Here is a 13624-nt window from a genome sequence, read left to right on the forward strand (position 1 = left end):
AGTTTCCTGCACCCTCGTAACTCTTGGCTGTGATGTTGGCAGATCCACAAGATCCTGCAGATTTCGGTGTTGGTGGTGGAGCTCCTGGACACGGGCTCCTCTGTGCTGGTCAGCCTGGAGGACGGCTGGGACATCACCACGCAGGTAGGAGCCCTACAGCAGCCGAACGCGACGGCTGCCCGTGGCCGTCTCCCCGCGAGCATCTCGAGCCCCCGTGTCCCTGCAGGTGGTCTCCTTGGTGCAGCTGCTCTCGGACCCCTACTACCGGACGCTGGAGGGCTTCCGCCTGCTCGTGGAGAAGGAATGGCTCTCCTTCGGGCACCGCTTCAGCCACCGCGGGGCCCAGACCCTGGCTGGCCAGAGCAGCGGTTTTGCCCCCATCTTCCTGCAGTTCCTGGACTGCGTACATCAGGTGAGCTCCGAGCGCGCCGGCTGCCGGCTCTGCACCCCCGGGGCTCCCCGAGCTCCGGGGCTGGTGCGGCGGGGGACAAGTCCAGAGCCGGCCTGCAGTCTGTGGGTCCTGGGAGGTCTCACGCGCGCGGTTCCCTGCAGATCCACCTGCAGTTCCCCATGGAGTTCGAGTTCAGCCAGTACTACCTGAAGTTTCTCAGCTACCACTACGTTTCCAACCGTTTCCGGACGTTCCTGCTGGACTCCGACTACGAGCGCATCGAGCTGGGTGAGGGTAGTGTGTGGGGCCCACAGCGGATGGTGGCCCAGTGCCTTGCCCCAAATAATGCCCCTTCCCTCCTCTCTTCTCCGCAGGCCTCCTTTACGAGGAGAAGGGTGAGCGGAAGAGCCAGCAGGTCTACAAGTCCATCTGGGATTACATCGACCGGCTGAACAAGAAAGCCCCCATCTTCTTCAACTACATGTATGCCCCTGAGGATGGGGAGGTGAGAGCTGTTCTCCTGCCCTGGCTCAACCCAGCCGAACCCGAGCCCCCACGCGCCGCAGAGGGCTCGGACGGGGCTTTCCAGGGCACCCCGCGGTCTCCTCGCCCCCATGGAGCCGAGCGAGCAGCCCCTTGTTCCACGGCATTAGCCCACCTGAATGGTTTTGCCTGGCTGCGGCACCAGGGCCCTGGGGAGGGTGCCTGCCGCCTCGGGGGGCACGAGCAGGGTCAGGCCCCTGAGAGCCGTGCCCCTGCAGAGGAGTCGGGGGGGCATAGGGGAGGCTGCAGAGGGCTGGGGCAGAGGGGAGAGCCTGAGCTGGAGCTGTCAGGGTCTCCTTTTGGGCTCTTCACCACCACAAGCTGGGAACGACCTTCCTCAGGGAGAGAAAGCGGCTGTTCCTGGTGCGCGGCCTCAGCAGGTCGGCGCTCTGCCGATGCGGGCAGGCTGCGGCCGAGCTGCCCAGAGCTCTCGTTCGGTCTGGGCTCCATCTTGGCCAAAGCTGGGAGCAGCTCTGCCTTCCTCTGGCCCAGCATTGCCTTTTCCTGACCAGCCCACAGCCTTCCACCCTCAGCTGCCTCTTGTTCGCGGTCAGAAAGCATCGCCCTTAGGGAAAGCTCCTTGTGGAGGGACTGACTTCCCGCCTGGACAGATCGTCCCTGCAGCATGGCCAGGGACGCGTCCTGCCTGGACGCTGCTGCTCTTCCTGAGCACAACCCTGCTTCTTCCGCAGGTGCTGAGGCCGTACAGCAACATTTCCAACCTGAAGGTCTGGGACTACTACACGGAGGAGACGCTTTCTGAGGGCCCCTCCTATGACTGGGAGCTGACGCAGGGGCAGCCGGAGCACGTGGAGGAGGCGGATCGGCAGGACACCAGTGCCCCCCAGACGAAGCGCAAGATCATCTGGCCGTGCTACGACAACCGGAGCCACGTGGAGCCCGACGCCATCTCCAAACTGCTGGAGGTGAGCGCGGCTGGCGGCGGCATCGTCCACACGTTGCTTCTGCGTTTGGCCCTGGCCTGGGCTCCCCGTGGTGTCCCCAGGGGTGGGACGCTGCCCCATGCACACAGTGGGACAGGGTTGTGGCAGGGTTGGAGTCGACTGAGGCACCGGGACAGGGACGGTGGTCCCAGGGCTCTTGTCCCCTCCTGGGCTGATGCCTGAATCCCCCCGCAGGAGCTGCACAACCTGGAGATGGAGCTGGGGCAGGTCCCAGAGCGCTGGAAGGACATGTGGGACAAGGTCAAAGCTTCCCAGCGCACCGAGGCGCGGCAGGAGGGCAGCCGGGTAGGCTGGCGGCTGTGACGGGTGCCGGTGTCTGGGGAGGGGGTGAAGGGGGGGGTTCAGCTTTGCCCATGGGTGCCCCGAGCAGAGCGGGTGTTTGCTCCTGCAGCCTGGGGCTGAGGAGGGGTGCTGGCGCTCAGCCCCCGGGCTGGGTGTGCCCGAGGGGCACGGGGCCATCCTCCCCCTCACGTCGCACCCTCTGCTCCCCACAGACCCCCAGCTCCCTGCTGATGTCCTCCGGCCTCTCCCACCACCGCCGCTCGCTGGGTGTCTACCTGCAGGAGAGTGGGGTGGGCTCTACCCTCAACCTCAGCCTGGACAGCGACACCAGCAGCACCTCCACCCCCTCCAGCGGGAAGCAGGGCGGCCGCAAGAGCACCAGCACGCTCTACAGCCAGTTCCAGATGTCCGAGAGCGAGAACAGGCAGGCGGGGGGCTCGGGGCGGCGGGGGCTGCGGTGGTGTTGGGAGGGGGATCCCTCTCTGGAAGGAGGGAAGGCATGGGGGTTCTGCAGAGCGTGGACCCCGGCCGCTTCCCCTCCCCGCTGATGCTGGGGTGCCACAGACCGAGGTGCCCCTCAGCCGCTCGCTCCTTCCCGCCCTGACGCGCTGCCTGGCTCCTGCAGGTCCTACGAGGGGTCGCTGTACAAGAAAGGAGCCTTCATGAAACCGTGGAAGCCTCGCTGGTTCGTGCTGGATAAAACCAAACATCAGGTAGTGAGGGGCAGGGCAGGGCGAGGGGCGGGTGGGCCCCAGGGTCGGTCCCTCCGTCCGTCTGTCCTTCCCTCCCGCGAGCTCTGACGCGTGCGGGACCTCTCCCTGCAGCTGCGGTACTACGACAGCCGGATGGACACGGAGTGCAAAGGGGTTATTGACCTGGCCGAGGTGGAGTCCATCACCCCAGGAACCCCCACCATGGGGGCCCCCAAGACGGTGGACGAGAAAGCCTTCTTCGATGTGAGTGTGGCGCAGAGCTGCGCCTCGGGACAGGCGCTCGGCAGCCGCGGCCCCGCCGCGGAGCCCAGCCGCTTGCTCCGGCAGCACCGGGCTCCAGGGGCTGCGGTGCTGCCTGGCCCCGCTCACCTCCTCTCTCCTCCCCCGCAGCTGAAGACGACAAAACGAGTTTACAATTTCTGCGCCCAGGATGTGCAGCTAGCCCAGCAGTGGATCGACCGCATCCAGAGCTGCTTGTCGGACGCGTGAGGCTGCCTCAGAGGAGCCTCTATTCCAGGCACAGAGTCTCCCGGGCCCCAGCACGTGGAGCAGAGGCAGTGCCCAGGGCTCACGTCCGAGCCGGGGCTGTGACTGACTGGAGCGGAGGAGATGGCCTTCCTTCCCATGTGCCGCGGGTGTGTGGTGCCGGGGAGACCGCGGCCACGCACCCCCCCAGGCGGCTGTGGGGGCAGGATCAGGATGTTACACTATGGTAGGACTGTAGTGGAGGAATTCTTTGCGTTGAAGCAGGCTGGGGGTGCAGGTGGGAGCATGTCCTGCTCTGTCCTCCCAGGCCTGTCTGAGCCCTGTAATTACTGTGTCCCCTCTGTGCACCTCCTGCGCCAGGCGGCCCCGCTCCAGCTCTCTGCGGCAGCAGGGGTGTCATCAGCCAGCTGGAGAGGGTGCACCTCGCCTGCCCCCGCCCCGTGCTGCTGGGGAGCGCAGGAGCTGCCTGCCTCGTCCTCCCCACGGCTTGCATGTCTGCCAGAGCACCCGCAGGGGAGAACCAGCCCCGCTCCCTCCTGACCTGGTGCCGCTGCCGCGTAGCGCCGTAGCTGGCCTAAGCGTGTCCCTGGGCTTTGCTCCCGTCTTGCTGGATCCAGGGAGCTGCGGCTCAGGGCGCCGGGGTTTGTGGCGGTGACTCACCCGAGCACTGGGACCGTCCTGCCCAGCCGGTGCCCCCCGGCAGCAGCGGGCAGAGCGTCCCAGCCCTGGAGCCTCGGCTGTGGCAGACGCCCACAGGAACAAATGAGCGCGGCTGCTGTTGGTTGTAGCTGCCGGGGGTGGGCTCCGTGTCTCCGGGGGGACGTGGCCGTGGCCACGCTGCTCCCAGCAGGCCGGTGCTTGCTTAGGCTGTGGCAAAGGGGGGCCAAGTCCTGGCTGGGGCGCAGGCTCTGCCGCCACGGCCAGGCTTGCTGGCATGATAGGGCACATTCCCCACGGGAGGTGCCAATTGCTGCGGCCGCCTCGGCGTCCTGGGGGCTGTCCCCTCTGACCCCCCCAGCCTGGCGGGGGGCCCAGACCAGCCTCCCCCAGGATGAGGGTCCTGCTCGGCTGCAGCCAGGGCCTCTCTGGCTGAGGGTCCCACCGGCAGCGCTGCCAGGGCTGGGACACGGCCGGGCACTGCGGTGCTGGCCGGTGCCACCCGGTCTCTTTGCACAGGTTCCCCCCGCCCCAAGCCCTCCCGTGGGAAGGAGGGGGCACCTCGGAGGGCACCGCACAGAGCTGCCCTCTTCTCCCCACCGCCTCAGGGCTCTTCCCTCCCCGCGTCCCCGTCCCCATGCTTGTGCTCTGCCCGTGCTCTCAGGCGGAGGCTGCTGGCAGAGGGGGTCTCAGCCAGCGCCCTCGGCCCCGCGGAAGGGCAGCTTTGCCCTGCAGTGCTGGGGGCCGCGTGTCCCACCACCCGCTGCCACCTCCCTGCTTGTTGCTGTCACAGTGTCAGTGCGAAGGGGGAATCTCGGTACAGAAAAGGATCCTGCAGCACCTCAGCCATCCCCTGCACTGGTGTGAACACGGGGCGGAGGGTTGGGGGTGGGTTTGGCCCCGCTCCACCCCAGGGTCGCTTGCCGGGAAGCCCAAAGAGGTGTCGTGAGGTCGCTCAGGACCCGCTGCCGTCCGGCTGCTGGACGGGAACCGGCCTCACAGCCCCTGGACGAGCCACCGCACCGGCTGGGGCCCGACCCTCCCGCCTCCCCACCGCTCGGCCAGCTCTTCTGTCTTGTTTTTAAAGGAGTACAATGTTTTATTTCAGTGCAGAGCTCTTTGTACAGTCTTAACTCCCTGGTTCCCCTCTTTGGTTTATTGTACAATAATGGCTGTGGCAGGTAGCTGGTGTAACATGGAGGTTCTGTTTGTTGTTTTTTTTTTTTTTTTTTTTTGTAACTTACCTGAGCAGTTGTAGATTATTGAAGTTTCTGTACATTGTGTCAAACATACAGAGTCCTTGTATTGTATTGTGCCTAGAGGAAAAAGGTTATTATATAAAGAGAAAACTAACTGAATTTAATAAAAAAAATTAATATGACACATGCCCTTTTGCCTTACTGCCACTGCCAGCAGCGGCCCCGCAGTGCCCTGGGCCAGCGCTGCGGGAACCCCAGGGCCTGGGCTCAGCTCCTGTCCCAAGGGGACCCACCTTGTCCCTGGCGTTGTGGGGACGGAGCCGCAGGGAGAAGCTGGAACAGCACAAGGGCCGTGCCCGCGCAGCGGCTGCGCTGGTCCCTCCATCCCCCATGGCGACCACCGGCCTCTGTCCTGCGCTGTCCCACCCGCGCCTGTGTCAGTGCCAAGGCTGACGCTTCGCTAAGGGCCTCTGGTGAGCCCAGTGCCACCGAGGCTCAGCCGTGAGGGGCTGCCCAGGCGCGTCAGGCCCCGTGTGGGCTCTGGGCGTGCAGCAGACCCCCTGCCCCGGGAAAAAGGCGGTACCTGAGGCTGCACCGGGGCGGGTGGCCCCTGGGCTCGGCTGAACCGCACCAGGCATGTCCCTGCTGAGCAAACCGCTGGTCCCAGAGCCCAGCAGCAGCACCGTGCCGCAGGGATGGGAGCTGCTGAGCGGACGCACGCTGACACCCGCCTTGCTTTGCAGCAGGCGTTAAAGGCAAGTGGGAAAGACCCCCAAATCCAGCAGTGCCAGGTTGCAACACTCCTCCGCCACTGACCAGTGCTGGGAGCACTGGGCACACTGAGGGACCAGACCGGGAGGCACGTGGGACCAAACCTGTGTCTGGGTCCCCTTGACCAGCCACCTTAACCGCTGCATTAAAAACAGGACCAGGGACTCATGCCATGCTCAAACCGGCTCCTGGCTACGGCCCCCGAGACAGGGACCCTTCGGAAGCCTCCAGGGCACAACAAAGTGGGGAGGCTTCAGCGTCCCCACAAAGGCCCCCACGGGCCAAGCTGAGAGGATGCCAACAGGGTGGTGCCTTCAGGCCTGCCCACAGCCGGCGCGGCGCGGGAGCCGCACCTCAGTGCTGACTGCTGCCGCAGCCAACCCGCACCGCCAGCAGCTTCTTCAGGGTGAAGATGTGAGGATTTTGGCACAAGCAGCCACCGGACTGAGCTTTTCTCACACGGCAGCTAACGCGATTCAACAAAATGGCACCAGCCGCGTGCAGAGACAAACATCTGGCACCGCTGCTAACGGCCACGGCCCTCCAAGCGCTGCCTGTGGTTTGCAGACTCACGCCAGGCCTTGGCAAAGACTGAACCAGGGTAAGCGAAAGCCCCGTCACGGGTGGCAGGGAGGACATCCGTCACTTCGGCGCCTCTCCCGTCAGCCAGGCGGCCGTCACAGCCCACAGGCCCCGGGGGTTTCATCCAGCGTCAGCAGCCCCGCCACGGCCCCGCTCCCCCGGGGATCACGTCGCTCGTGCTCGGGCCGTGAGGTGAGCAAAGCCATGATGTTGCCGTCCTGATCCTCCCAAGGCAGCGCAGGCCACAAAGCCGCTTCTACCTTCTCTCACCTTTGACAGCAACAGGCGACATAAAAACCAGCGACCCCGACCTCCGCTCGCGCCGGCGGCTGCAGGAAGCCACCCGCGCTCCTCCGCCCTCCCGCCGCGGGTCCAGCTGCGCCGGGCTGTGCGCGCAGAAGAGCTGCAGGTTCCCACCGGCGCCGCCCGGACCACGGCCCATGCTCAGCCCGTGCGGGGTGGCCGGGCCGGAGCTGGCGAGCGGAGGGTGGGATGCAGCACGGCGGGGGCTGAGCCTGGCCTGCAGGATGGAGGAATCCACCACTGGCACGTGAATTTTGAGCTTTTATTGATAGTTGGAATTTACAGCCTAAAACTGACAACATAGAGAGATGCAGACTTTTTTTTGTTCTTTTTCTTTTTTCTTTTTTTTTCTTTTTTTTTTTTTCTTTTTTACAAAAACAAAAACCAAAATAACCAAAAGCCACCAGCATCAGATTTACAATATAAAAGTTTTGACAGTAGAGAGACTAAAGTACATCTGGAATTACTCAGAAAAATAAACAGGGAAAAAAGGCAGTAAGTCAAAATTTGTCCCTCATATATACACATAGATACACAGACATTGCTTACAAAGACCCGGTTTCAACATTTAAGGGCAGTAGGCATCATGAGAAAAAAGGCTCCCCAATGTCATTGCACTAAATTAATTAACGCAGGCGGGCACCCTGCTTTGCCACCCCTTCCCGCTTTGGAGGAAAGGCCACATGAAGCTAGAACGGGATTTCTGCAGCCCCGGGCGTCCCGGGGAGGACCCTCCCCACACCAGCCACGGTCTCATCCCTCAGGTGTCACCGGTACGGCCGCTGCGGCAGCCCCAGGACACCGTCTATGCAGGCAAGTGTTTCTTATTGCTATACAGAGTGCATCTGACCTACCGGCCGCCAGTTTACGGGTTGTTGGTTTTTTTTAAAGGCGTAGATTCAGCCCCTAGCGTTTGCTTTTCCAGCCGGGCCACCTGGGCGCCCGCACACAAAACCTGCCCCCGAGCCGCTCCTCGGGGGAGCGCAGCAGCTGGACGTCCCGACAGCGCTCAGCAGGTCATCGGCAGATTTTCAGGGAAACTCGGCTCTCGGGACACCGCAACGAAACGACTGGATTGTCAGAAGAGCACAGAAAAGCAGGTGCAGAGCTATGCTGAAAATCTGGGCTCACGCTGGGCACTGAGCACTGCAAAATCCAGCTCCCACATGCATTCCTGCCCCCTCCCCGCTCCGCCCGCGGCCGCAGTGCCTTCCCCCGGCTTGGACCGGCGGATTTAAAGGGTCTCCTGTTCTCAGGGGCCCAGGACGGGTTCGCCTCTCGTCCCCCACGGCCCAGACTCCAGCTCTACCCTGGTTGGGCCGCAGGGGCCGCAGCGGTGGCCGTCTCCACGGTGTTCTCCTGAAATGAGCGGCTGCAGCGAAGAGCAAACCCCAGGAGCAGGGCACGGCCGCCGGCGCCCCGGCCGGAGCTCTGCGCCCGGTAGGAGGTGCCCGGACGGACCTGCCAGCTCCCAGGCTCTGACCAGCCTCGCTGCAGTCACTACAGCCTCCCAGTTCTCCTGGAGATAAGTAATTATTTAAGAAAAGAAAAGCAGACCAACTGTTTTGGTTTCTTTTTCGTTTAAACAAGCGTTTTGGGTCCTTTAGCCTAAGGTGGCAACTGGTGGATCTTCTAGGGCGGGCAGGCCTTAAATAAGTGGTGTGTGCTAACAGTCAAAAAGCCAAACGCCTCCAGTCGCCTCAAGTCTAAACTGCAGCCTAACGCCAAGCAGAAAAGAAACCGACGGAGGTTACGGAAAAGCCCCGGAGAAGCAACTCCAGGAGCTCCAATTCAACAGACCGTGGACCGAGATAAGGTGGCAAAGAATATTTAATATTCTGATTGCTTTAAATGTGCTAAGTGCAAATTAACTGGTTAAACGATGGCGTCCCGTCGAGTCTGGGAAGTCAGAGCCTAAAGAGGAAGTTTCTGTTTGAGCAGATACACCCTACCGTAGAAAATGTCATTAGAAGCACGGCAGTTTCCCTGTGCAGTAATGCAGATTACCCGCCCCGCGTCTGTACGCGTGTGCACGCACACGCACACGGAGGAGACGACCGTCTTAAGCACTGCCAAACTGCTCTAGTGCCAGTTCTTGGGCTGCGTTAAAGAAAAGGTTTACAAAATACCAGATCGAGAAAAAGGTTCTTATAAAACTTTACATCTCAACTGAAGCTGCTCGCCTAAATTTTAAAGACTGTCGAAACCCGGTTGGGATACAAAAGGCAGAGACAGAGACAAGGAACAGAAGCTAAAAATCAACGACCACCTTCTCCACGAGCCTCGCCGAGAAAAATGCCCTAACAAAAAACAGCCTTGAGCACCTTCTTTTGTTCAGTCCGACCGGCAGCTTCACCTACCCCGCGGCGACGGCAACAGGTGCGCAAGAGCGTTTTAGCTTGAACCGAAACCCCCAAACCGAGTCATTTCGTTCTCGCACCTCAGCCCGGCGGCAGCGAGGCCCCAGGGACGCCCCCCTCCAGAAACCCGCCTCCCTGTGCCCAGTACCTTGGATTTCTTTTTTATTTGTACCAATGATTAAGCTTTTTTAGAAGGTGCGCGCTTACTAATCAAGAAGTTATATGCAAACCCAAAAGCTCTGAGAAAAATAGGTTTAAGGTAAATTTAGAAATATATATATATATAAATAGTCCCTATATACATTAACAACTGAAGATGACGAGCGGAGGAAGGGAACACAGAGCCAAGGACGTACAAACCCAGCACGCCCTGGCCAGCAGCTCCTGCACCAAACCCGCGCCCTGCCCGGGACCTGCTCCCGCCCGTCCTGCCGCCGCCGGCCAGCGCAGCCCTCGTCCCACCGACTGCCACCTCGCAAATAAATCTGCCTTTTCTTTTATTGGGCGCAACCTTCCGCAAGCGGAGAAGGGAGTTGATGCTTTGAATTTATAAAAATACATGAAAAATATTTCAGGCACAGCAAGCAAATGGAAGTATATTTCTCGCTTGTGAATCGGCTCTTTAAATTACCAGCAAGGCTGGCAGACGAAATAATTTTCTTCCTTGAAATCCCAATAGTTCTTTTAATCACAAGGTCCCTTCTGTTCTCTTCTGTCTCACGGCCCAAGCCCACAAGCCGTGGGTTGCTTACGTCCTCAGCCAAAGAGGAAACCAAGAGGACAAGTTAACGCTCCCCTGGATGCTGTAAAAATATCTGCAAAGCGGGGTGGGGGTGGTCAAGCGTTATTCACCACTTGGCCGTAAGTCCGCCTGCACCGACCGGCCGGGAGGTCTCCAGGCCGCCCCGACACAGGCCACGTGCCGCTTTCCCCGTGCGCCTTCTTGGACCCAAACCAGCCAGCGAGCTCAGCCTAGCTCCGACCACTGCCTTTGTTCCGCGGCCCAGCGTTAAGGGCGCGTTCTAGACGTCCGCAAAGCCACCGCGTCCGAAGCCTCTGCGATTAAAAGCCTGCAGGAGGGGCGGCCGCTCCACCCATCGCCGGGGCTCCCCGCCTGCTCTGGCTGGGGCGGGGAACGCCAGCCTGGCCAAGCACAAGGCGCTTCCCGGCCCGGGGGAGCCCCTCGGCTCCCTCCGGCTGGAGCCGTCGGCGCGGGCGCCTCGTCCGCCGCCGCCGAGGGCACCGAAGTTCGTCCTGCCTCGTGGCTCCGAAGCAGAGCCGCGCACCAGCCATCCGACAGCTCCAGGCCAGCAACGCTCCCGCTGCCGGGCTCCGGCGGGTCGGGCCAGCTGCGCCCCAGGACGAGCCGCGTCTCGCCGGTGACGCCGCGGCTCCGCCAACGCACCCGTTCGCAAGCTGCAGACCCCGCGGAGCAGCCCAGGTGAGCGTACGCTCTCCTCTCTCCTGGCGCAGCCGGTCGTTACCGCACCAGCTCGCCCTTTGGGCGCTCCGATCTACGGCGAAGGCAGCTGCGGGCCTGGCCCGGGTCACGCGACGGGCTGCGGCGCCGCACGATCCCGCCCGCGGACGACGACCCTCCAACAGCCCCGACCCGCAGGACGGGCTCGCGAGGAGCCCAGCGGCCAGAGCCCGGCCCAACCTCGGCGCGCGCCCACCGAACGCCGAAGGTTTCGGCGTTTCCTCTAGCTCCTGATGCGCCGGTATCGTGCTGCTGCTGACGTTCGAGCGACTGTACGAGGGGAAAAGCTTGTCCGCAGCTTTTCAAGTGTTTCTCAGCGACCGTTTCGCAGGAAAACTGCTTTTCATTCAAAACACAGATTTCAGATGAGGAATATTTATATTTCGTAAGGGGGAAATATTTACATGCCCATATTGATAAACGAGGTTTTAATTTAAATTACACATTAAATAATAAAATATTTAATATTAAATATTAGTTATATTTAAACACAAAATGACGTATAATCAATTTCTTAGGCGCTTTCAAGCATAGTTTCTCTAACCCTTGGAGGACAAATTCAACGTACATTTTTTAGCTGGGTATCAACAAAACATTCTGAATAGGCGGTAGGATGTACATCAAATTCACCGCGTTAAACGCTCCGCTGCACTGGCCGCCGCCCCACGGTTCCTATTACCCTTTAGAAAAAGGGGCCTGTTCTTGCGCCGCCCCGTCCCGAGAGGCAGCCCAGGCCCCCGCTGCACGGGGGGCGCGACGCCCGAAGGGCACCTTCCCTCCCCTCCCCTCCCGTGACCCGCGGCCACGCGGGCTGGCGCGGAGACCCGGCGGCGCCGCATCGCCTCCCGGCTGCCCCGGCACTACCAGCGCACGCCGCCGTGTAGCGACGGTCCTCGAATCACCTTCACGCCCCGACCCCGCACAGAAGCCCACGGAAGGAAGGGAGGGGGTCGCCTCTGCAGCCCCCGCCCAGGACGACCTCGCTGGGCTCACGCGGGAGCTCGGCGGGGCGCGCCGGGGGACACCTCGGTGGCCCGTGAGGTTAGGGAGGCGTAAGAGGAAGAGGAGCCCAAGGAACGGCAACACCTTTTGTCGGGATCTGGGTGGATATAAGGCACTCGGAACAACAGCGGGGTGCTTGAAAATTATTATTATTATAACAGCGCGGGATCCTTCTGCGCATCACGCTCTCTTTCCCTGTTTCCTGGCTACCTGGAGATGAAACGCGACTTGGGTCCAAAGCTGGAATGAGAAGAGATCACTCCTTCCGAACTTAAAACAAAGGCACTGGCGTTTTTGTATCTGGCATTTTTATTGCTGATCATTGGTTTGCCCTGGAGACGGTTCGCTCCTTCAAGGGCACTCGGTCATCAGCTGGAACGGCAAGCGGGCGAGGGGCCGCGGGAGCCAGGCCGGGGTGAAGGGGGAGCCAAAGCCAGCCCGGGCGCGGCGCGGCGGGCGATCCCGGGCCCAGACCCGACGGGAGGCTCCCGTCAGCGCCGCGGCTGACGCCGCACTCGCCCCCCCGGTGCACGAAGGGCAACACGGACTTGCAGGGCGCCGCGACTCTGCCCCCGATCGCCGTGACCGGTAACTTCGGGGGAAGGCGGGCCAGGAAGGATGGTCTTGTGGGTTGGTACCGTAAAAGGTAAAGTGTGGAGGTGCGAGAAATGAGACAAACTGAGGTTACAATAAAAAAAAAAGACCCAACCCAAGCTCTGTCCCAGCTGGGCGCTGGCGAGCGTGTAAGTGGCACAAACGCCTTTTCTTGGCGGAGGGAGAGGAGCAGCTCAGAGGCTCACAGGGGAGTAACGTGATGCGGCACAGTAAATGGGCGTTAATTACGAAGTAAGAGGAGACACGTCATGCGTTTCTGAAAGGAAAAAATAGGAGGCCCCAGGAACCCTCCCGCCCCGTGCTTTGGCCGATTTATTTTGAGACAGACAGAGAGACAGACAGAGAGACAGACAGAGAGACAGACAGAGAGACAGACAGAGAGACAGACAGAGAGACAGACAGAGAGACAGACAGAGAGACAGACAGAGAGACAGACAGAGAGACAGACAGAGAGACAGACAGAGAGACAGACAGAGAGACAGACAGAGAGACAGACAGAGAGACAGACAGAGAGACAGACAGAGAGACAGACAGAGAGACAGACAGAGAGACAGACAGAGAGACAGACAGAGAGACAGACAGAGAGACAGACAGAGAGACAGACAGAGAGACAGACAGAGAGACAGACAGAGAGACAGACAGAGAGACAGACAGAGAGACAGACAGAGAGACAGACAGAGAGACAGACAGAGAGACAGACAGACAGGTCTGTTCAAAGTCTCAGAAAAAAAATGGTGTTTTGAAAATGACTGCGAGGATATTCTTTACAAAGATAACGTTTCTGTTTCAGATCATGCACAGGAACTGAACACTGAATTAACTACAACAACTTACTCCGTTATTTACTACTCTACTTCCTTTTTTAACTCCTAATGTTTTCATGTAACATGCCTATTTTTGTGTGATCCATATGTTACAGTCAAAATTTACATAGATCTATAGCATGAGGTAATTAATGGTTTTCTTTACGTTATTTGATTCTGAAAGAGTACGAATGCGGAACGTTAAACTACGTGTGATCATTGCACGTTAAGGCAAGTTTAGTGCCCTGTGTCATCCCAACCCCCACCGGCTGCTTCAGATAACCGACAAAGCCCCTGAAGAGGGTCCGTCCCTGCTCCCCACGGTGCCACGGAGAACAGCAGCCGCTTTGCCTGCGGGCCCTTGAACGGTTTGAGCAGGCGCAGCCGGAGAGGCGGCGGATGGACAGAACGCCCTGCTGCACGAGGGACGGACGCCATCCCACCTCGGGCGAGGAGAGGCGGCGTTCTGCGT

General features: G+C 60.6%; 1 protein-coding gene across 7 annotated transcripts in view; it reads left to right on the forward strand.

Annotated features, from left to right (window-relative positions):
* The window catches only part of SBF1 (SET binding factor 1), a 92206-nt gene extending 86788 nt beyond the window's left edge, over window positions 1-5418 (forward strand). For all 7 annotated transcript variants that reach the window (XM_064441363.1, XM_064441381.1, XM_064441389.1 and 4 more), the window contains 10 exons: window positions 43-144; window positions 227-412; window positions 553-679; window positions 766-896; window positions 1627-1860; window positions 2074-2184; window positions 2394-2605; window positions 2807-2894; window positions 3006-3137; window positions 3285-5418. In XM_064441363.1, coding sequence (XP_064297433.1) covers window positions 43-144; window positions 227-412; window positions 553-679; window positions 766-896; window positions 1627-1860; window positions 2074-2184; window positions 2394-2605; window positions 2807-2894; window positions 3006-3137; window positions 3285-3383 — 1422 coding nt within the window. In that variant the 3' untranslated portion in view covers window positions 3384-5418. The remainder of the gene's footprint in view (window positions 1-42; window positions 145-226; window positions 413-552; window positions 680-765; window positions 897-1626; window positions 1861-2073; window positions 2185-2393; window positions 2606-2806; window positions 2895-3005; window positions 3138-3284) is intronic.
* The last annotated feature ends 8206 nt before the right edge of the window (window positions 5419-13624 follow it).

This window comes from Phalacrocorax carbo, chromosome 1 (assembly GCF_963921805.1).
Source record: "Phalacrocorax carbo chromosome 1, bPhaCar2.1, whole genome shotgun sequence".
NCBI lineage: Eukaryota > Metazoa > Chordata > Aves > Suliformes > Phalacrocoracidae > Phalacrocorax > Phalacrocorax carbo.